General features: G+C 43.1%; 1 protein-coding gene and 1 pseudogene across 35 annotated transcripts in view; both read left to right on the plus strand.

Annotated features, from left to right (window-relative positions):
• Nucleotides 1-21,800, plus strand: part of LOC117485400 (protocadherin gamma-C5-like) — a 243,915-nt gene that overhangs the window by 215,914 nt on the left and 6,201 nt on the right. For 2 of the 35 annotated variants that reach the window (XM_034133927.1, XM_034133934.1), the window contains exon 1: nt 8,438-10,927. The exons of 26 other annotated variants lie outside the window; for them this stretch is intronic. In XM_034133927.1, coding sequence (XP_033989818.1) covers nt 8,474-10,927 — 2,454 coding nt within the window. In that variant the 5' untranslated portion in view covers nt 8,438-8,473. Of the gene's footprint in view, nt 1-4,528; nt 7,112-8,437; nt 10,928-11,640; nt 14,243-15,344; nt 18,042-21,800 lie in introns of those variants that run through there. 7 more of the 35 variants (XM_034133922.1, XM_034133928.1, XM_034133930.1 and 4 more) reach the window with 5 other exon arrangements.
• Nucleotides 1,079-3,634, plus strand: LOC117485451 (annotated as a pseudogene).

Genomic DNA, 21,800 nt, shown 5'->3' on the forward strand with positions numbered 1-21,800 from the left:
GAGATAGAAGACATTTCAAATATGGCTTTGATGATGGCAAATGGTTTCATTCATTTTGTATGTAACCATACTGTAACTAGTGAGGAAGAACTTCCAGAACTGTGTTTAAAGGTCACCTATAATGAAAAATCATAAACATGTGTCCCCTCTAAGAGATTCTGAAAGTTTCAGGAAAAAATATTTGCTCACTTTTTGTCCTGATCCATTTATATAAAAACCTGTCTGAAAATGAGCTGATCAGACTTTGACCATGCACTTTATTATGTCATAACGATTTTTTGGCTTGTGTCACCATTAGCCAATCACCAACCAAGGTACACCCGCCCACCTTATCACTTGAATCTCCTCCTAGAGCACCATTGTGTTCTTTTTAACCAAATATCTTGCAGAGGGGCGTTGGGAGTGGCTCCTTATTTTTCATCTAAAGTAACAGACAGAGAATCAGCACTTTTGAAACAGGGCTGAAACAGAAGGGTGTATGGCATTCTACAATGCATGATCTGTTTGGTATTTCAGCCAAACACTTCAGAGACATGTTTTGTATAGCCTATCTGAGACCTATTATATATTGATGAAAAACAGTATAATAGGGGACCTTTAATACATGTTTTGTTAGGGAGGATAGGGTTTTATGTGGTTTTCCCCAGTCAAATGTATTCATGTTATTTTCTGGGAAGGCCCATTTTGTTATATTTTATAAATCTCACATTGTTTAAGCAACACAGTTGTAAAACGAAAAGAAAAGCATGGATCTTACACCTGTCCTACACGTTCTCACTCTGACCTGCCACACCCAGCAGTAGGCTGATGCTCATAAGCGTAGCTGTGTCTTTAAAAGCAATATTCAGTCCCTTTCCTATTGGATGCTTGTGATGGATGTGTTCACCAATGGCATACAGAGTCGTACAAAGAGATCTACCCCCTCCCCCTTGCAGCCTCAGCACTGTAAATGGTATCAATGCAAAGAGCTCGAGGACGGTGGATGATGCACTCCTATCTCGAGGCTGAAAAGGAAATTGTTAATTTAAGCTTCAGACATGAATAAAGGTGATTCATATATTTGTATGGAAATAGCTAATGCTCGTTGGAACTGGATATTAACTTCGGTTTACTCGATGGGAAACCTATTCTAACGGACCGGGGATGACAAAGAGAATAGGATACCGAGACTGGAGATGGCAGGCGCTTTGGTGGCATCATTTCTTTCTCTTGTGGACTACAATAAACGGACAGACTCGTTACAGCATCCCGGAGGAACTAAAACAGGGCTCTGTAGTAGGAAATCTAGCCAAAGATCTGAGTCTGGGATTATCAGACATTTTTGAACGTAAACTACGTGTCGCTTCCGAGGCTGGTGAGCAGTATTTCAGTGTGGATGCGGGGAAGGGCGAGCTTATAGTGAACGACAGACTAGACAGAGAGGCTTTATGTGGACAAATTACGAGCTGTGTTTTACCTCTGCAAATTGTTCTAGAAAACCCTCTCAGTTTACATCGAATCGAGGTAGAAATTAAAGACATTAATGACAACTCGCCTAATTTTCATACAAAAGAGATGTCATTAAACATTTCTGAAAGTGCAGCAGTCGGAACACGTTTTCTCTTGGACAGTGCAGACGATTCTGACGTTGGCAGTAACTCAGTTAAATCCTACGTGTTGACTAAAAATGACTGTTTTATTTTGAAAATGAAGGAAGTTGAAGACGGCAAAACAGTCCCGGAGTTAGTGTTAGAGAAGCCCCTTGATAGAGAGAAGAAATCAGTTCATCAGCTACTACTGACTGCATTAGACGGGGGAAATCCAGTCAAATCTGGTACCTCACAGATTACAATCACAGTGCTGGACGTAAACGACAATTTTCCTGTTTTTGATAAAAGTGTATATAAAGTTACCTTAGGGGAGAATACTGCTAAAAATACGTTTGTTGCAAAGATAGCAGCAACTGATGCTGACGAGGGAACTAACGCAGAGGTTGTATTCTCGTTTGGCTCGCGGACAGCAGAATCTGTCTCATCAGCATTTGAAATTAATTCATTAACGGGAGAAATACACTTGAAAGGAGACTTAGATTTCGAAAGAGCCTCGTCCTACATAATTGAAATAATTGCAAAAGACAAAGGGGTTCCCGAAAATGGGGGTCATTGTCGTCTACAGATAGATGTTTTAGATGTTAATGATAACACTCCAGAAATTGTTCTCACCTCTGAACCGCAGCCGGTGCGCGAAGACTCACCAAGTGGCACAGTGGTGGCTTTAATCAACGCACGTGACGCTGACTCCGTTAATAATAGCAAAGTCACATTACGAGTATCAAGAGGTTCTCCTTTTAGTTTGAAACCATCCTTTTCTAATAATTACGCACTGGTTACAAGTGGTGCTTTAGACCGAGAGAGTTTCTCAGAGTATAATATTGAAATAACAGCCACTGATTCAGGCTCTCCTCCTCTGTCCAGTAAGAAAATTATACCTGTCAGCATCAGTGATGTGAATGATAACCCCCCTATATTCACTCAGCCCTCCTATAATGTGTATTTAAAAGAGAATGGGGTGCCAGGCTCTATACTGTACTCAGTATCAGCGTCTGACCTTGATTTTGGTGAAAACGCAAAAATCTCCTACTCCATCTTGGACTCTAAAGTGCAGGACGTTTCTGTCTCGTCTTATGTTTACATTAACTCAGATAACGGCAGCATCTACAGCATGCACTCGTTTGACTATGAGAAACTGAAGGTGTTTCAGATTCAGGTTCAGGCAAAGGATCAGGGATCTCCGTCTCTCAGCAGCAACACCACTGTCCATGTTTTTATCCTGGACCAGAACGACAATGCCCCCCGCTGTTATTTACCCCTCCTCCGCTGTCCTGGGCTCCCTCTCTCACCAGAGGATGTCCCGCTCCGCTAAAGCGGGTCACCTGGTTACTAAGGTGACGGCCGTGGACGCAGACTCGGGCCATAACGCCTGGATCTCCTACAAGCTGGCGGAGGCCACAGACGCCTCTCTGTTCACTGTCAACCTGTACACAGGGGAGGTGAGGACTAAACGCGCTGCGTCCGAGCAGGACGACTCCTCTCAGAGGCTGCTTATAGAGATCAAGGACGACGGGGAACCGATGCAGTCCGCCACCGTCACGGTGTCCATCCTGCTGGAGGACGGCCTCCATGAGCCCATCTTAGACCTCCGACAGAAAACGGCCGAGCCCAGCAGAAAAACTGGGAGAATCACCCTTTATTTGATTCTCTCTCTGGCCTCGGTGTCCGTGCTGTCTCTGGTGACATTTCTCATCTTAGCGGTTAAATGCATGAGGAACAGCAGCAGCAGCGATAGTTGCTGCCTGAGACGCAGCGACTGTGATAATTACAAGAACCCCAACAGAAACATGCAGATTCAGCTCAACACTGATGGACCTATAAAGTACGTGGAGGTCCTGGGAGGAGACATGATGTCTCAGAGTCAGTCCTTCAGGTCCTGCATGTCTCCAATGTCAGAGTACAGTGATTTCACTTTGATTAAGCCCAGCAGCACCACTGACTTTACGGAGGTGATCAGTGTTCTGGATGCTTCTTTACCCGACAGCACGTGGACCTTTGAGAGCCAGCAGGTGAGCAGACAAAATATGGCCTACAGTGTAATTTAATATCGTTGTTCGCATTTTTAAACATATAAATGACATCCGATCATTATGTTTTCATCTCTTAAGCCAACAAATAATCAGTCACAAGACATTATCTTTCTTTATTCCTTCTTTGTGTTCTTTGTACCTGCAATCCTCCTTAGCCTATAAGTGCTTAGGGTTTCGGTGATATCACCTCCTGGCTACACATGTAGTTCAAACATATTTAAGATTCCATCATTTTATATTATCATTTTGTTCCATTGGCATTGTCAGTTTATAAATGCAACAAATTATTGAGCTTAAAATGTTCATCACTCTATAGACTTTCGTTGGTTGCGTACTGTCTGTTTGCAAAGAGGATGTTACCTTTAACACTGCCTTATTGTTGTTTGTGCTTTAAAATCCTACTTTTGTAACAATTCAGATGTTCTATAGCTCTGTTTGCATAGTACTTCATTATAAGATGTTGGAATGCTCTTTTTTAAGCTGTATGAATGACACTTGGGTCCTGTTGGTTGGACAGCCACACACTGAACACAGCGTTAACCATGCAGCACATCACTTGTTCCCGATTTAAGTCAACAAAAATAAAAACGTGTAAATAACCAGAACCAGGAAATAATTTGTATTTTATAATTACATTGATTTTGCCTTGAATTAACATTATGGGAAACCTGTAACAGCTGGCATCGTATCGTTTCTTTCATACACTGGCATATTCAAGGGCGGCTGTGTCTTTAAAAGCTGTGCTCACCCCCTTTTTATTGGATGGTAGAGATGGATATTGTTAACCAATAGGATTCAGAACTGTACAAAGAGATCTACTCCCTCCCCCATGCAGCTTCAGCTCGTACCCACTTACATGGCACAGAGCTTGACGAGAGGGAATGATGCTTTTCTCGGAATTAACAGAGAATAACATTTATTTAGTTGTTGGTATGAAGCGATTTTTTACCTTTGTTTTGGATTAATGCTGTATGGCAATGGATGTTTACTATCTGCTTTCCCATCACCTAAATGGGGAATCATTTTAACGGATTGGGGATGACAAAGACAATGGGATACAGAGACTGGAGATGGCAGGCGCTTTGGTGGCATCATTTATTTCTCTTGTGGACTACAATAAACGGACAGACTCGGTACAGCATCCCGGAGGAACTAAAACAGGGCTCGGTGGTAGGAAATCTAGCCAAAGATCTGGGTCTGGGACTCTCTGACATTTTTGATCGTAAGCTGCGTGTCGCCTCTGAGGCTGGAGAGCAGTATTTCAGTGTCGATGCGGGGAAGGGCGAGCTGCTGGTGAATGACAGAATAGACAGAGAGGCTTTATGTGGACCAAGCGCGATCTGTGTGTTAACTCTGCAAGTGGTGATTGATAAACCGTTACAATTGCACCGAGTTGAGGTGGAAATACAAGATGTCAATGATAATTCTCCACGGTTCCCTTCGCAGGAAATAACATTACAAATAGCCGAGTCGACAGCAGCGGGGGCACGTTTTCCATTGGAAATCGCGCAAGATCTTGATGTTGGAGGAAATTCAGTGAGGTCTTACACTTTAAGTAAAGACGATTTTTTTAGTTTAAAGATAAAGGATATATCTGGTGGGAGGAAAGTCCCAGAGCTAGTGTTGTCTAAATCACTCGACAGAGAAAAAAAAAATGTTCATCAGCTTCAATTAACTGCTATTGACGGGGGAACCCCAGTCAAATCTGGGACATCACAGATAACTATAAATGTGCTGGATAATAACGATAATTTTCCTGTATTTGAAAACAATGTTTACAAGGTCTCTGTAAGCGAAAATAGCATACAAGATGCATCTATCCTAAAACTTACAGCTGAGGACACCGATGAAGGTCCCAATGGAGTTGTAGAATATTCATTTGGAATGCACACACCAGATATGGTCTCATCAATGTTTGATATTAATTCATTAACCGGGGAAATACGGCTCATAGGGAAATTAGATTACGAAACAATTGCAAATTATGAAATAGACATTAGCGCAAGAGACAAAGGCACTCCAGGAATGGAAGGACATTGTACTATTCACATTGAAGTGTTGGATGAAAACGATAATGCTCCAAACATTCTTATGACATCTCAACCAAACTCTGTGCCTGAGGACGCACCACGTGGTACAGTGGTTGCTTTAATCAGTGCACGGGACCTTGATTCCGGTGATAACGGTAAAGTGACATTACAACTCCCTATGAGTTCACCTTTTAATCTGAAACCATCTTTTTCAGATAACTATGCACTGGTTACCGGAGGTGCTTTAGACCGAGAGACTTTCTCAGAGTATAATATCGAGATAACAGCCACTGATTCAGGCTCTCCTCCTCTGTCGACAAAGAAGATTATAAATGTCAATATTACTGATGTAAATGACAACCCTCCTGTATTCAGTCAACCAACATATGCACTTTATTTAAAAGAAAATGGGGTGCCAGGCTCTATACTGTACTCCGTATCAGCATCTGATCTGGATGTTGGTGAAAACGCAAAAATATCGTACTCCATCTTGGACTCTAAAGTGCAGGACGTTTCTGTCTCGTCTTATGTTTATATTAACTCAGATAACGGCAGCATCTACAGCATGCACTCGTTTGACTATGAGAAACTGAAGGTGTTTCAGATCCAGGTTCAGGCAAAGGATCAGGGCTCCCCGTCTCTCAGCAGCAACACCACTGTACATGTTTTTATTCTGGACCAGAACGACAATGCCCCCGCTGTTATTTACCCCTCCTCCGCTGTCCTGGGCTCCCTCTCTCACCAGAGGATGTCCCGCTCCGCTAAAGCGGGTCACCTGGTTACTAAGGTGACGGCCGTGGACGCTGACTCGGGCCATAACGCCTGGATCTCCTACAAACTGGCAGAGGCCACAGACGCCTCTCTGTTCACTGTCAACCTGTACACAGGGGAGGTGAGGACTAAACGCGCTGCCTCCGAGCAGGACGACTCCTCTCAGAGGCTGCTTATAGAGATCAAGGACGACGGGGAACCGATGCAGTCCGCCACCGTCACGGTGTCCATCCTGCTGGAGGACGGCCTCCATGAGCCCATCTTAGACCTCCGACAGAAAACGGCCGAGCCCAGCAGGAAAACTGGGAGAATCACCCTTTATTTGATTCTCTCTCTGGCCTCCGTGTCCGTGCTGTCTCTGGTGACTTTTCTCATCTTAGCGGTTAAATGCATGAGGAACAGCAGCAGCAGCGGTAGTTGCTGCATGAGACGCAGCGACTGTGATAATTACAAGAACCCCAACAGAAACATGCAGATTCAGCTCAACACTGATGGACCTATAAAGTACGTGGAGGTCCTGGGAGGAGACATGATGTCTCAGAGTCAGTCCTTCAGGTCCTGCATGTCTCCAATGTCAGAGTACAGTGATTTCACTATGATTAAGCCCAGCAGCACCACTGACTTTACGGAGGTGATCAGTGTTCTGGATGCGTCTTTACCCGACAGCACCTGGACCTTTGAGAGCCAGCAGGTGAGCAGTGATTAGGACAAACAATGGCTTATACAATTTGTATGACTATTTATTAAGCTTCAGTAAATGCAAAGAAAGCACATGTTTGACTTAACCTTATAACAAGGTAATATATCTTTAAAATCCTGGATATGGAAGTCGATGTATTTGAAATGAAAATGTAAATATCAAATTCATATATAACTCAAACTGTAACTTTTGTGCCACAGTGGCTATTGACGTTTGACCTGAATAGTGTGTTTGGTGTTGAAAGGCCAACAGAGCTGATCGTTTCAGCACCACAGAAATGGACAGCGACAACAACTCATGGGGCATACAGAGGGCACACAAATAGACTGTTGTTGAAATCCTTAAGGAACCAAAATTAAAAAATAAATGAACATTAGACTAAGAAACGTATCCTTGTTTTAACTGATTACATTTACTGGATATGTTGTCGTACTATATGCTGATTATGAAATGTCCCTTTTACAAGGCCATGGAAAGTAAATCTGGTGGTAAAGTCAAATGCGAGCAGATAACAGTAGACCAGTAATTGTCATTCATCATTGCCTTGTGTATTTCATATGCAGCCTGAAATGTTAATAATAATAATAATGACAATAATAATGATAATAAAAATGTATGACAATCAATATAATTTGTTTTACTGAGAGAGTTATTATATAAAATATACTCTGACTGGTCGACTCTAATGATCACACGTTTCTTTTCAGAAAACATGCACTGTGTATATGTTTTTATTTACATAAGTTGTTGCTTTTGCCGTATACAACTTGTATTAACTTGTGAATTTAATTTTTGTAATTATTCATATTAAATTGGAAATGTTTTAAATGTATTGGTCAAATCTTGATTAGTTGGCAGCAACAATAACAACAAAGGTACAGTAGATTCGGAATTGTAATTTGTTATTTGAAGATGGGTCTTATTATATTCTGTAAAGATATCTGTAGGAAATAAAAAGTACAAACTCAGATGATAAAACTATGAATATTTTTATCAAAAAAATCTGACAATCCCTAATGTTACATTTGTCAAAATGCATTGCCTTGGGGGGGTGCAGCTGCTGTATGAGCAGAGTTAGGACTTTGTGATTGGCTAGAACCAATCTAGCGATGAGCCAATAACGTACAGGACTGTACAAAGAGATCTACTCCATCCCCCATTCAGTCTCACCACACAGTGCTCAGAGCTGCGGAGGAGATGTGCTCATCGAAGGCGTCCGGAATATATATGTATTTCATTAATATTTTTGACGGATCTATTTATATTGGAGTGTCCATTCTGATGATGGCTTTGAATGCTGGGTTGTGTTGATGAATACCTTGATGGAAAATAACGAATTGTGACAGACCCAGGATGACAAAGACAATAGGATACCGAGACTGGAGATGGCAGGCGCTTTGGTGGCATCATTTCTTTCTCGTGTGGAGTACAATAAGCGGGCAGACTCGTTACAGCATCCCGGAGGAACTAAAACAGGGCTATGTGGTAGGAAATCTAGCCAAAGATCTGGGTCTCGGACTGTCAGAGATTTTTGACCGTAAACTTCGTCTCTCCTCTGAGGCTGGTGAGCAGTATTTCAGTGTGGATGCGGGGAAAGGCGAGCTGGTGGTGAATGACAGAATAGACAGAGAGGCTTTATGTGGACAAAGCGCGAGCTGTGTTTTGCCTTTAAAGGTTGTAACAGAGAATCCGTTACAGCTACATCGGATCGAAGTAGAGATAAGGGATATCAACGACAATTCTCCCATTTTTTCAATAGAGGAGAGATCTTTAAAGATAGCAGAATCTACTGCCACGGGCATTCGCTTTCCTTTAGAAACAGCACAGGATCAGGACGTCGGTAGTAATTCGGTAAAATCTTATACCTTAAGTAAAGATGAGTGTTTCAGTTTAAGGATAAAAGAGTTGTCTGGTAATCGAAAAGTTCCAGAGCTAGTAATAGAAAAATCGCTTGATAGAGAGAAACAAAGTGTCCATCTTTTATTACTGGAAGCTTTAGACGGAGGCAATCCTGTTAAAACTGGAACCACACAAATCGTTGTCACTGTACTTGACAACAACGACAATGTCCCAGTTTTCAAAAAGCCTTTTTATAATGTAACTATACATGAAAATAATGTCGCTGGTTCTGTAATTGTAAAAGTTGAAGCAACAGACGCAGACGAGGGTGTTAATGGAGAAATCGCGTACGCATTTGGTGAGCACACACCACAGGCATTATTGTCCATTTTTCATTTACACTCGGGCACAGGCGACATTTCCTTAGTAGGGCCATTAGATTATGAAAGCAATAAAATGCATGAAATAGATATTACTGCAAGAGATAAAGGCGTTCCTGAGATGGAAGGCCACTGTCGTGTGCAAGTTACACTAATAGATATTAATGATAATGCCCCGGAAATAGTTCTCACTTCAAACCCAAACCCAGTACGTGAAGATGCAGCGAGAGGCACGGTTGTAGCCTTAATCAGTGCACAGGACCATGACTCCGGAAATAACGGTAAAGTGACGTTGAAACTCGCCAAGGGTTTTCCCTTTAGTCTTAAACCATCATTTTCTAATAATTACGCACTGGTTACAAGTGGTGCTTTAGACCGAGAGAGTTTCTCAGAATATAATATTGAGATAACAGCCACTGATTCAGGCTCCCCTCCTCTGTCCAGTAAGAAAATTATACCTGTCAGCATCACTGATGTGAATGATAACCGCCCTTTATTCACTCAGCCATCCTATAATGTGTATTTAAAAGAAAATGGGGTGCCAGGCTCTATACTATACTCAGTATCGGCGTCTGACCTGGATTTTGGTGAAAACGCCAAAATATCGTACTCCATCTTGGACTCTAAAGTGCAGGACGTTTCTGTCTCGTCTTATGTTTATATTAACTCAGATAACGGCAGCATCTACAGCATGCACTCGTTTGACTATGAGAAACTGAAGGTGTTTCAGATTCAGGTTCAGGCAAAGGATCAGGGCTCTCCGTCTCTCAGCAGCAACACCACTGTTCATGTTTTTATCCTGGACCAGAACGACAATGCCCCCGCTGTTATTTACCCCTCCTCCGCTGTCCTGGGCTCCCTCTCTCACCAGAGGATGTCCCGCTCCGCTAAAGCGGGTCACCTGGTTACTAAGGTGACGGCCGTGGACGCTGACTCGGGCCATAACGCCTGGATCTCCTACAAGCTGGCGGAGGCCACAGACGCCTCTCTGTTCACTGTCAATCTGTACACAGGGGAGGTGAGGACTAAACGCGCTGCGTCCGAGCAGGACGACTCCTCTCAGAGGCTGCTTATAGAGATCAAGGACGACGGGGAACCGATGCAGTCCGCCACCGTCACGGTGTCCATCCTGCTGGAGGACGGCCTCCATGAGCCTATCTTAGACCTCCGACAGAAAACGGCCGAGCCCAGCAGGAAAACTGGGAGAATCGCCCTTTATTTGATTCTCTCTCTGGCCTCGGTGTCCGTGCTGTCTCTGGTGACTTTTCTCATCTTAGCGGTTAAATGCATGAGGAACAGCAGCAGCAGCGGTAGTTGCTGCATGAGACGCAGCGACTGTGATCATTACAAGAACCCCAACAGAAACATGCAGATTCAGCTCAACACTGATGGACCTATAAAGTATGTGGAGGTCCTGGGAGGAGACATGATGTCTCAGAGTCAGTCCTTCAGGTCCTGCATGTCTCCAATGTCAGAGTACAGTGATTTCACTTTGATTAAGCCCAGCAGCACCACTGACTTTACGGAGGTGATCAGTGTTCTGGATGCTTCTTTACCCGACAGCACGTGGACCTTTGAGAGCCAGCAGGTGAGCAGATAGTAACCAAACAATGGACTTCACAGTTACATCAGCTACAGTAACTGCAATGAAGCACAGCTTTTACTTTTGCAGTGAAAAATCCTTATAACATTTCAATAGAAATGTTACATTTGGGTTATTGTTTACAGTGTAGTTATGACAATTAAATTATTAGGTCACAGGCTCCTCCAACAGTGCAACAACAATAAAACAAATAATAGTGCAAGTAAATAAAATAAAATAGAATATAATATAAATAGTGCAGAATAGTCTATATACAAGTAATTGGAATATTGATACGCACACACTAAAAAACTATGCTCATTTACATGTTCTGGACACACAATTACTTACATTAACGCTGATGGCTTTTTAGTATCAAAATCAGGGGAAATAAATACAGTGTCATCAATTGGAATGTAGACAGTAAATATATCGTTTATATAATGATGATTATATTAATAAATGTTATCAATTTACATATGGCATGGACATTTAAACGGCATTTCGTTAATGTGTTTCACTTGCTCTTTCATGAAAGTGTAAAAGGGGTAAGTGTGTCTTTAACGACGCTGCTCAGTTTCCCTCTCATTGGATGTGAGAGATAGATATTGTGCACCAATAGGATTCTGAACTGTACAAAGAGATCTACTCCCTCCCCCATGCAGCTTCAGCACCAAACCCGATGCTCGGGATGGGAGGAGAGCACGTTAATGCTGCATTTACACGGAGAATTCGGATTTATCTTAATTGTATTTTGGATCATGAACAGGCGTATTTTTTATGGAATATGTCACGCTCTTGGAATATGGATGTTGACTTTGTGTTCGCTGTTCACGTGCATTGGAATTGATGTATTTTACTGAATCCAGGATGACAAAGACAATATACCGAGACTGGGGATGGCAGGCGCTTTGGTGGCATACTTTCTTTCTATTGTGGAGCACAATAAATGGACAGACTCGATACAGCATCCCGGAGGAATTAAAACAGGGCTCTGTGGTAGGAAATCTAGCCAAAGATCTGGGTCTGGGACTGTCTGAGATTTTTGATCGTAAACTGCGTGTTGCCTCTGAGGCTGGAGAGCAGTATTTCAGTGTGGATGCAGGGAAGGGCGAACTGCTGGTGAATGACAGAATAGACAGAGAGACTCTTTGTGGACAAAGTGCCAGCTGTGTTTTACCTCTGCAAGTAGTTATTGAAGACCCACTACAGTTACACAGAATAGAGGTCGAAATACGTGATATTAATGATAATTCTCCGAACTTCCTTTCAAAAGAATTATCTTTAAAAATAGTCGAATTAGCAGCAGTTGGCACACGCTTTCCTTTAGAGAGCGCAATGGACCCCGACGTAGGAAGCAATTCATTAAAATCATATACTCTTAGTAAAAATGAGTGTTGTTCCCTTAAAATAAAAGAAATTGAGGGTGGTAAGACCGTCCCGGAACTTGTTTTAGAAAAGCCTCTAGATCGTGAGAAAAAAGCAGTTCACAAAATACTACTGACAGCATTAGACGGTGGGAATCCAGTTAGATCTGGAACCTCACAAATAACCATAAGCGTGCTAGACGTTAATGATAACTTCCCGGTTTTTGAAAGAAACGTTTACAAAGTAACCTTAGGTGAACAAAGTGTAAAGGGCGCTATTGTTATGAAACCAAAAGCAACTGATGCAGATGAAGGTCTAAATGGTGAAATTGAATTCTCATTCGGCTCTCGGACACCAGATTCTTTATTGTCAATCTTCGATATTAACCCCTTAACTGGTGAAATCACTCTAAAGGGGGTGTTAAACTATGAAATTACAAAGTCATATGACATTGATATAACTGCAAAAGATAAAGGAAGTCCTGAAATGGAGGGCCACTGTCGAGTGCAGATTGATATAAGTGATTTCAATGATAATGCTCCAGAAATAGTTTTCACTTCCCAACCAAAGCCAGTGCGAGAGGATGCACCAAGTGGTACCGTGGTTGCTTTGATTAGTGCCCGAGATCTTGATTCCGGGGATAACAGTAAAGTGACGTTACAAATCACCAAAGGCTCACCTTTTAATCTGAAACCCTCTTTTTCTAATAATTATGCTTTGGTAACCAGTGGTGCTTTAGACCGAGAGAGTTTCTCAGAATATAATATTGAGATAACAGCCACTGATTCAGGCTCCCCTCCTCTGTCAAGTAAGAAAATTATACCTGTCAGCATCAGTGATGTGAATGATAACCGCCCTTTATTCACTCAGCCATCCTATAATGTGTATTTAAAAGAGAATGGGGTGCCAGGCTCAATACTATACTCAGTATCAGCATCTGACCTGGATTTTGGTGAAAACGCTAAAATCTCCTACTCCATACTGGACTCTAAAGTGCAGGACGTTTCTGTCTCGTCTTATGTTTATATTAACTCAGATAACGGCAGCATCTACAGCATGCACTCGTTTGACTATGAGAAACTGAAGGTGTTTCAGATCCAGGTTCAGGCAAAGGATCAGGGCTCTCCGTCTCTCAGCAGCAACACCACTGTCCATGTTTTTATCCTGGACCAGAACGACAATGCCCCCGCTGTTATTTACCCCTCCTCCGCTGTCCTGGGCTCCCTCTCTCACCAGAGGATGCCTCGCTCCGCTAAAGCGGGTCACCTGGTTACTAAGGTGACGGCCGTGGACGCTGACTCGGGCCATAACGCCTGGATCTCCTACAAACTGGCAGAGGCCACAGACGCCTCTCTGTTCACTGTCAATCTGTACACAGGGGAGGTGAGGACTAAACGCGCTGCGTCCGAGCAAGACGACTCCTCTCAGAGGCTGCTTATAGAGATCAAGGACGACGGGGAACCGATGCAGTCCGCCACCGTCACGGTGTCCATCCTGCTGGAGGACGGCCTCCATGAGCCCATCTTAGACCACCGACAGAAAACGGCCGAGCCCAGCAGGAAAACTGGGAGAATCGCCCTTTATTTGATTCTCTCTCTGGCCTCGGTGTCCGTGCTGTCTCTGGTGACTTTTCTCATCTTAGCGGTTAAATGCATGAGGAACAGCAGCAGCAGCGGTAGTTGCTGCATGAGACGCAGCGACTGTGATAATTACAAGAACCCCAACAGAAACATGCAGATTCAGCTCAACACTGATGGACCTATAAAGTACGTGGAGGTCCTGGGAGGAGACATGATGTCTCAGAGTCAGTCCTTCAGGTCCTGCATGTCTCCAATGTCAGAGTACAGTGATTTCACTTTGATTAAGCCCAGCAGCACCACTGACTTTACGGAGGTGATCAGTGTTCTGGATGCTTCTTTACCCGACAGCACCTGGACCTTTGAGAGCCAGCAGGTGAGCAGAAAACCAGAAGGCATTGTGTGGTACCGAGAAATGGGAGCTAAACTGAATTCTCCTCATTGAGTTTGTATTTGTTTTTAATAATTGATTAATACGAAACGTGTGTTGTGCTTCTCAATAAAAAGAACACAAACTCGGTTTGAAGTAGGCCTAGAAGTGTTCATGGCTAGCTCATATATGGTCAGAATCCAGGTTGGGATTCCAGCTGACATGCTATGTGAAAAAGCTCATTTAACTTTCTTGTTTGATAATGACCAAACACAATCTGCTTTTTCATCACTGGCAGAGGGGTTACCAATTATAATAAACAGGTGTAAACAAACATTGCAGGCATATGCTTCAGTAAAGAAACGTTTATACATTTTAAAAATATTCTTCATTATAAGCTAGAGCATAATCATTCTAATGTGGCATTCCATTAATTAAGGTTATCATCTTCAATTTCAATGTTCAGGGTAAAGTAGTTTGTGTGTCATTCTCTCACACTTTATTTCAGGTCCATTTAAAAAAACTATACTTTTGTGTTATTTAAAACAATCATACGAATAATGTTGCTTTTTTTTCTCAAACCAAGCGTTGTTCTTTAATTTAGGCTACATAGCCTGTGATCAAATGATCCTCATCCCGGCATTGTGTAGCTAGCATATTATAAAAAATACGTTGTATTTTATAATGAACCCCCTTGTAAACGTAAACCTTTTTGCATGAAAAAACTGTTTGCAAACCATGCCCCCCTGCGGATACAAATAGCATTGCTATAAATAGCAGCTGCTTGATACACTGTTTTGTTTTGATAATGAGCAGCTCTCAGTGATAGCACGTGACTGAACTTTTCCACAGAAATGCAAACATCTATGCTTAGTATATTTTGTAAAAATAATTCATTCATATTCCTCTGTTATTTGCATTGTCCTCTCACTTTTACAAAGAGAAAAGGGCTGATCCTTGCCTGTCGGTGGAAGTTTAGTAGTCACTGGAAAGTTTTCACTCTGTGTTGTGTGTGAGCTGAGTGACAGAGTAGGTCCAGCCCTGTCTTCCAATGAGGGGGACGGCCTCTGCGGCCTCTCCACGCCCATGTGGGGAGTGAGGCGGAGGACACAGAGCAGAGGGTTTCAGCGGAGGCAGAAAATACTTTGATTTTGTTTCCGTTTTTTTCTTAAAAGACGGCCGAAATGATCACATCCAAACCTCCCATCTCTCTGTTTTTAAAATGGAGATGTTTACTGTTAAACCTGGCCGTCTCGTTTTAACATTACTATGGATACGTTAAGTGAAAGAAGAACTTAAGAAAAACTTTCCCATTCTCCGATCCTCGGAGCGCAGCACAATGGACTCCAGACAGAGGAAGCGCTCCGGAGGAGGGAGGCTATGGAGGCTTTGCTTTTATCTAGCGTGCTTCTCCTGTGCGTCCGCTCAGCTCAGCTATTCCGTATCGGAGGAACTAAACCCGGGATCTGTCGTTGGGAATATTGCTAAAGATTTGAGCCTTTCTGCTCAGGGGATTGTACAGAGGAGGTTGCGAGTGGTCTCGGAATCATCAACGCAGTATTTTGAGGTAAAGCAGGCGACCGGCGAGTTGGTTATCAAACAAATAATTGACAGGGAGCAAATGTGCGAATTAAGTCCAGTATGTTCACTGCACCTTCAAATACTACTGGAGGACCCTTTAGATATTCATCGAGTCGTGGTGGACATTCTGGATGTGAATGACAATGCACCGCAGTTTTCTAACAGCAACATTTCTCTGGAGATATCAGAGGCTGCCGCTCCAGGCACAAAGTTCCGTTTGGAGAGCGCACACGACCCAGACGTGGGTACAAACTCGTTGCGCACTTACCATCTCGCAGAAAATGACTTTTTTATTTTGAATGTCGAAACGAAAAGTGACGGCAGTAAGTTTCCAGAGCTAATGGTGAATAAACCTATTGACAGGGAGACGCAGGCCTCGTTTCGCCTGTTGCTCATTGCTGTAGATGGGGGTCAGCCCGAGAAATCTGGCTCAACACTAATGCTCATAAAAATTCTGGATGTAAATGACAATGCTCCTATCTTTGATGAGCAGAAAAAGAAAGTTAGGCTTTTAGAAAATGTGGCAAGGGGCACTTTAGTTACGAAATTGAACGCGACTGACGCGGATTCGGGTAACAACGGAGACATATCTTTTCTGTTTAGTAAATACTCACAGGAACGCGTTACCAACCTTTTCAGTGTGGATTCTAAAAGCGGGGAGATCCGTGTGAAGGGTGATGTGGATTATGAGAAAGGCAATGCATACCACATCACAGTGCAGGCCAGAGATGGTGGTTCCCCCGCCATGGAGGGCTCCTGTAACGTCATAGTGGAAATCATTGATGTGAATGACAACGCACCAGAGGTGACCCTGACATCACTGACCAGTCCTATCAGAGAGGACTCAGCACCAGAGACTGTGATAGCGCTCATAAGTGCTAAGGACCTGGACTCTGATGTTAATGGGCAGGTTACATTAACTATCCAACCAGGTTTGCCATTCAAACTCAATTCAGCTTTTGGCATGCATTACAGCCTCACCACTTCTGGAAATCTGGACCGTGAGACTGTCCCAGAGTACACAGTGGTCATCAAGGCCACTGATGCTGGCTCCCCTCCGCTTTCATCACAAACCACCTTTGTGGTGAAGCTCTCTGATGTGAATGACAATGCCCCCACCTTCTCTCAGCCTTCATACTCCGTGGACATCCCAGAGAACAATGCTCCCAGTGCTCCCATCGCTGCTGTCTCAGCCACTGACCAAGATCTTGGAGAAAATGCTCACATCTCTTACTCCATCCTTCCCAGCATGGTCCAGGGCTCATCCATCTCTTCATACGTCTACATCAACCAAGAGAGTGGCCACATCCACAGCATGCGCTCTCTGGATCATGAACAGCTTAAAGCTTTCCGTATTGAGGTGCAGGCCCGGGATGCTGGGGTGCCCCCAAGGACAGCCAATGTTACAGTCCATGTGTTTGTGGTGGATGTGAATGACAATTTGCCAGTGATTGTATACCCCTACTACCCAAAAGACAAAGGGTTAGAGTTCACTGTGCCCCTATCTGCCGACCCAGGGCACCTAATAAATAAACTTGTAGGGGTGGATGCAGACAGTGGGCACAATGCATGGTTGTTTTACTCCATCGCCCCTGGACCAAATGCTGGCATGTTCCGTATTGGACCACACAGCGGTGACCTCCGCACAGCCAGACATTTGGCAGAGGAGGAAGTTGGCTCCACTTATGACATTGTGGTCATTATTCAGGACAATGGTGACCCACCAAAGTCCAGCTCTGTGAACATTTCAATAACTGTGGATGAGAAGGCCACGCCCAAGGATGCTCCTCCAAGCCCCCGCCACACACCCTTCTACCACCGCACTGGGATGTCTGACATTACTTTGTACCTCATCATCGCTTTAGCCTGTGTATCAGCGGTGTCCTTTATCACCTTTGCCGTCCTCATGGTACGCTGCCTTAGGCCCCGTGGCCATGGGCTGGAGGACTCGGACTGCAGCTGCTGCTACGGTCGCAACAGGCCCAGCCGCTACCATCAGAGGCCAAGCAAGGACCTGCACCTGCAGCTAAATAGTGATGGTCCCATACGCTATATGGAAGTCGTAGGAGACTCCCAGGACCCTCACACACGCACCTACAGGCCGTGCTACTCCACCATATCCAGTCGGAGTGACTTTGTATTTATGAAGACACCAATGATGAGTCACAACAACACACTCAACATGACACTCAGCAGGAAGCACCTTATGAACTCAGCCAGTGAGGTGAGGGATTATGTTTGAGAGCAAGCATGGAATTGCTGGGATATGCCATTGTGGGATACAACCAATACAGGAGGTTCAGTATCTATAGGCATGTTTAAAAAATGCTTTAAGTATATCAAAAAACAGTTTTCTCATGCAGTTATTTGATATTGTAGTAGTTCAATACAACACATTGGTTAAAAACATAGTTGTATTGCTTTCAGTCTTGACACAGTGCTAAACTAGATGTCCTCTGTCACTTAGCTCTGCAGTATTTTATCTGAAACATCACTTGCAGGAGGATCCTTAAAACAGCTCCTAGAGCTTTGTTGTCCTACTAGACGGGATTGGGCAGAGAGCATGTTAATATGTAATCTGACCTGAGGCTATAGGAAATGTGGTTACTTAATACTAAGTGGTTATTACTTACTCTCTGACTTCCAGTGACTAAACTTTATGGATGTGAAAGCTACAGATACAAAGAAAGTTGGGCAGAAAGAAGGCAGTTGGAGAAGAAATGTCAAAGGAAGTTGAAAGTGGGAAACATGAGTGTTCCTAACAGATGGAGAGGAGGAGACAGACAGATGAAAATATCCTGCAGTGTTGGCTCAGTGGAAGGGCTCGGAGACAGAGGGTAACAGAATGACAGAGGGAGAGACGGGGGTGAAGGAGAGGAAAAGGGCAAAGGAAACAAAATGGTGAGCTGGGGGGAGTCAAAGAATAAAGCAGTAGCTGAAAAACAGGAATTCATGGGGTCAGTGGCCTGACCCCTGACTTCCTGTTGTCCTCTGAACTTTCTGTGATTGGTTCCAGGACTCAGCATCACATGAGTGAAGCTGTGTGAGCTCTGTACACACATTTCTGTTTTCCATTATTAGATCCTTGGTCAGAAATACCACCTTTTCCATTTGTAAGAGCAGGGTGTAAAAAAAATCACACAAGACACAAACAACCTATTAAGTGTTTTGATGCAAAGCAAGCACTGTCAGGGAGGATGGCTGACAGTGCCTCACTTTGAGGAATGTAATAGTTAAAACGTATGAGGTTTTCTCATCCTTAACATTCATCCTCGGGGTCTATTCACAGCCATGTCATATTAAATGTTGAATTTAGTTTAAGGTCAATATTGTTGCTGTGGTGTTTTGGTAATAACAATTTCTTCACCACACAACAGGGTGACTCTTTTTAATATACATAAGATGTTCCTGTTTCTTGTCAGTCTGAATTACATAGTCACTCTCTGTGCTAAATTAGGTTGTCCCTGAGGTCAGCAGGGTACCATCTGTCACCCTGTTCTTGTAACACGTGTGCAATGAGGACAACAGAGGAAAAGAGATGAAGGGTTAACAAAGATAAAGGAAGCATGGCTTTTATGCACGTGTGCCACAGCGACAGACAACACAGGCTATAATGGGTAAAGAGCAGCAGCCATCACTGTAGGTGTTTATATGCCTGCTTGTGAGATTGTGTGTTCAACGCATCAGGCACAAGGAGCCTCTAGTGTTGTGTAATTTTAGGAGGACCCTGGGGCCTAGGAGTCCAATTGTCAAGCAATTCCCTCTGCCCTTCTTTATATCCTCTATTCATTTGCTATGTGCTGTTTTGGCATTCATGTACTAACTCTATAGACGTTTGGAGGCAAAATTGTATTGACAGTCTTTCCTAAAAGTAATGTTGAAAAAAGTTTACTTTTTTCCAATTGGCCTTCAAAATGTATGGCACTTGCATTAATGAAGAAAATATTCCCATGATTAAATGATCCTTCTCACTCAGTGGACACAGAAACATGCCATGTAATCTTGAGTTCATGACTCACCAAGTTGCCTCTTCAATGTCATCTTAGCAATTCTTCCCCTCTCCATACTAGTACAATCATAGGTTTAAAGCAGGATCTAAATATTCTCATGACCATGTGTTTCAATCTTTGAGTCTGTGGTAGTTTAAAATGTTGGCACGTGCACTTAGTAAGACCAAGTCTTTTGTAAATATGCTTTTTTTTTATGGAAGATGAAGCTGTGTGTTGTGCTACAAATTAGCTCATGCGGTTCACAAACACAATTGTCCTCAAGGTTTTTGTGACTTGAGTCATCATTGTTTTTTAAGAAAATAATATATATTTTAATCTACCATACATTATGCTTTTCTCTACCCTACAAATTCATAACGTAATGGATCAAGCATGTAAGTGTTTACAAATCTTTTTTTTCTAGATATCTTCAACTTTCTACCTGCGTTTCTACCCGTATCTGCGGCCCTGTAGGTTATCAGAGCAACAGAACAGACTCAACTTCCTGTTTTCAGGCAAAGCACTAAGTGTAGTCCAGCCAAAGTTCTTTTAACATCAATAGCTTGCGTGTTATGAACCTGAATATTACATAAAGAGTACCAGATGGATCTGTATGTGTAAAAGACGTGTTTGCCTTTACTGTATGTTTTACCCGTCAGGAGGAGAGAAAGAAAAATATATTACATTTGTGTTTTATTTGGAAGCAACTGGATAAACCTTTGTGTAGAAGTGGTGAAGAAGTAAATCAAATGTTTTAGCTCACATTCACAAGCTTCAAACATGCTGGATAAAATCCAGATGTGCCCATGTGATCAGTTTATAACCCTTGATGAATCCAGCATGCACATTTAAAGATGCTCAGATAATTGGAGCTTAAGTCAATGGATTTGAATCAATCTTTAGTTGAGTGATAGGAAGGCCATCGGTTTGACTTTCTTTTTGAGCAGAAGAGTTTGCATTCTTCTGGATATTACCTGTCTGCTTGTGATGTTTAGGTGCAGTGAGGTTGCCTTCAATGAAGCATGCACCAGCAGTGGGGTCCAGCATGTGTAGTCTATTACCCTTTATGCCGCATGCCTGCAGTGGTATAAGACCTTGGAAATGACAAGTGTGTGTCTGTGTGGTGAGAGAGAGTCACACAGCTGGAATGCTGGGCCTCTCTGTGGATGTTTGCTTCCACTCAGTGCTGATCCCTTTCTCTCTCTACCAAAGCTCAGACAGACTCTTGTGCCCACGCACATCGTTGAGTCCATTTTTAGACTCCAAACATCAGCCCGGCTCTGCCCTGCAAGGAGTATAAGAGATCAAATATGCCCTCCTCTGCTCTTCCTCATCCACTATGGCTTTATGTTGCAATAATGAAAATGTGTAAGTTCTGGCGTTGCATTACTTATCTGGACATTATTAAGCACACTTCTCTTTATCTGACTTTATATTTCCTTTCTTTCGGATGAGAAGAGGTCCACTGTCAGCTATTTTCACTCTACAGTGTATGGACCAGAGGGTTGTTCTCTGAATATTTGCTATGTTATTGTTATGAATATTTGCAATTCACACTACCTCCTTCCCTTTGTAGTGTCCATTAGAAACCAGACTTCATACCACAGTCTCTTCTTTCACTCCCTTTTTTTGTTACAGTTGAGTTCTCTGTAATTGTCTTTATGTAGGATGGCAGTCACTTGTTTAGTCTGCATTGAGAAAGGAACCATATTCCCTTTTTCACTTGTTTCAACAGCCCTCTTTGCCTTGTCCTTCTTTATGTGCATTCAATGAGTCACCACTCACTGGTGCATTTGTTTCTTGTTTGCCTGTATGCTAATAGAGGCTCCAGTCATGACTGTACCTTTTTGTATAGGTATTCTCTCGTTCTGTTTTCTCTCTTGCTTCTTTCCATCATTCCCTCGGGTAGAACAGCCCTTTTAATAATGCAGCACATCATCCTGCTGGCCTCTTTCTCCAGGGAGCTCTTGTGTGGATTAGGCGGCAGAATCTGG

Source organism: Trematomus bernacchii, unplaced genomic scaffold (assembly GCF_902827165.1).
Source record: "Trematomus bernacchii unplaced genomic scaffold, fTreBer1.1, whole genome shotgun sequence".
Classification (NCBI taxonomy): domain Eukaryota; kingdom Metazoa; phylum Chordata; class Actinopteri; order Perciformes; family Nototheniidae; genus Trematomus; species Trematomus bernacchii.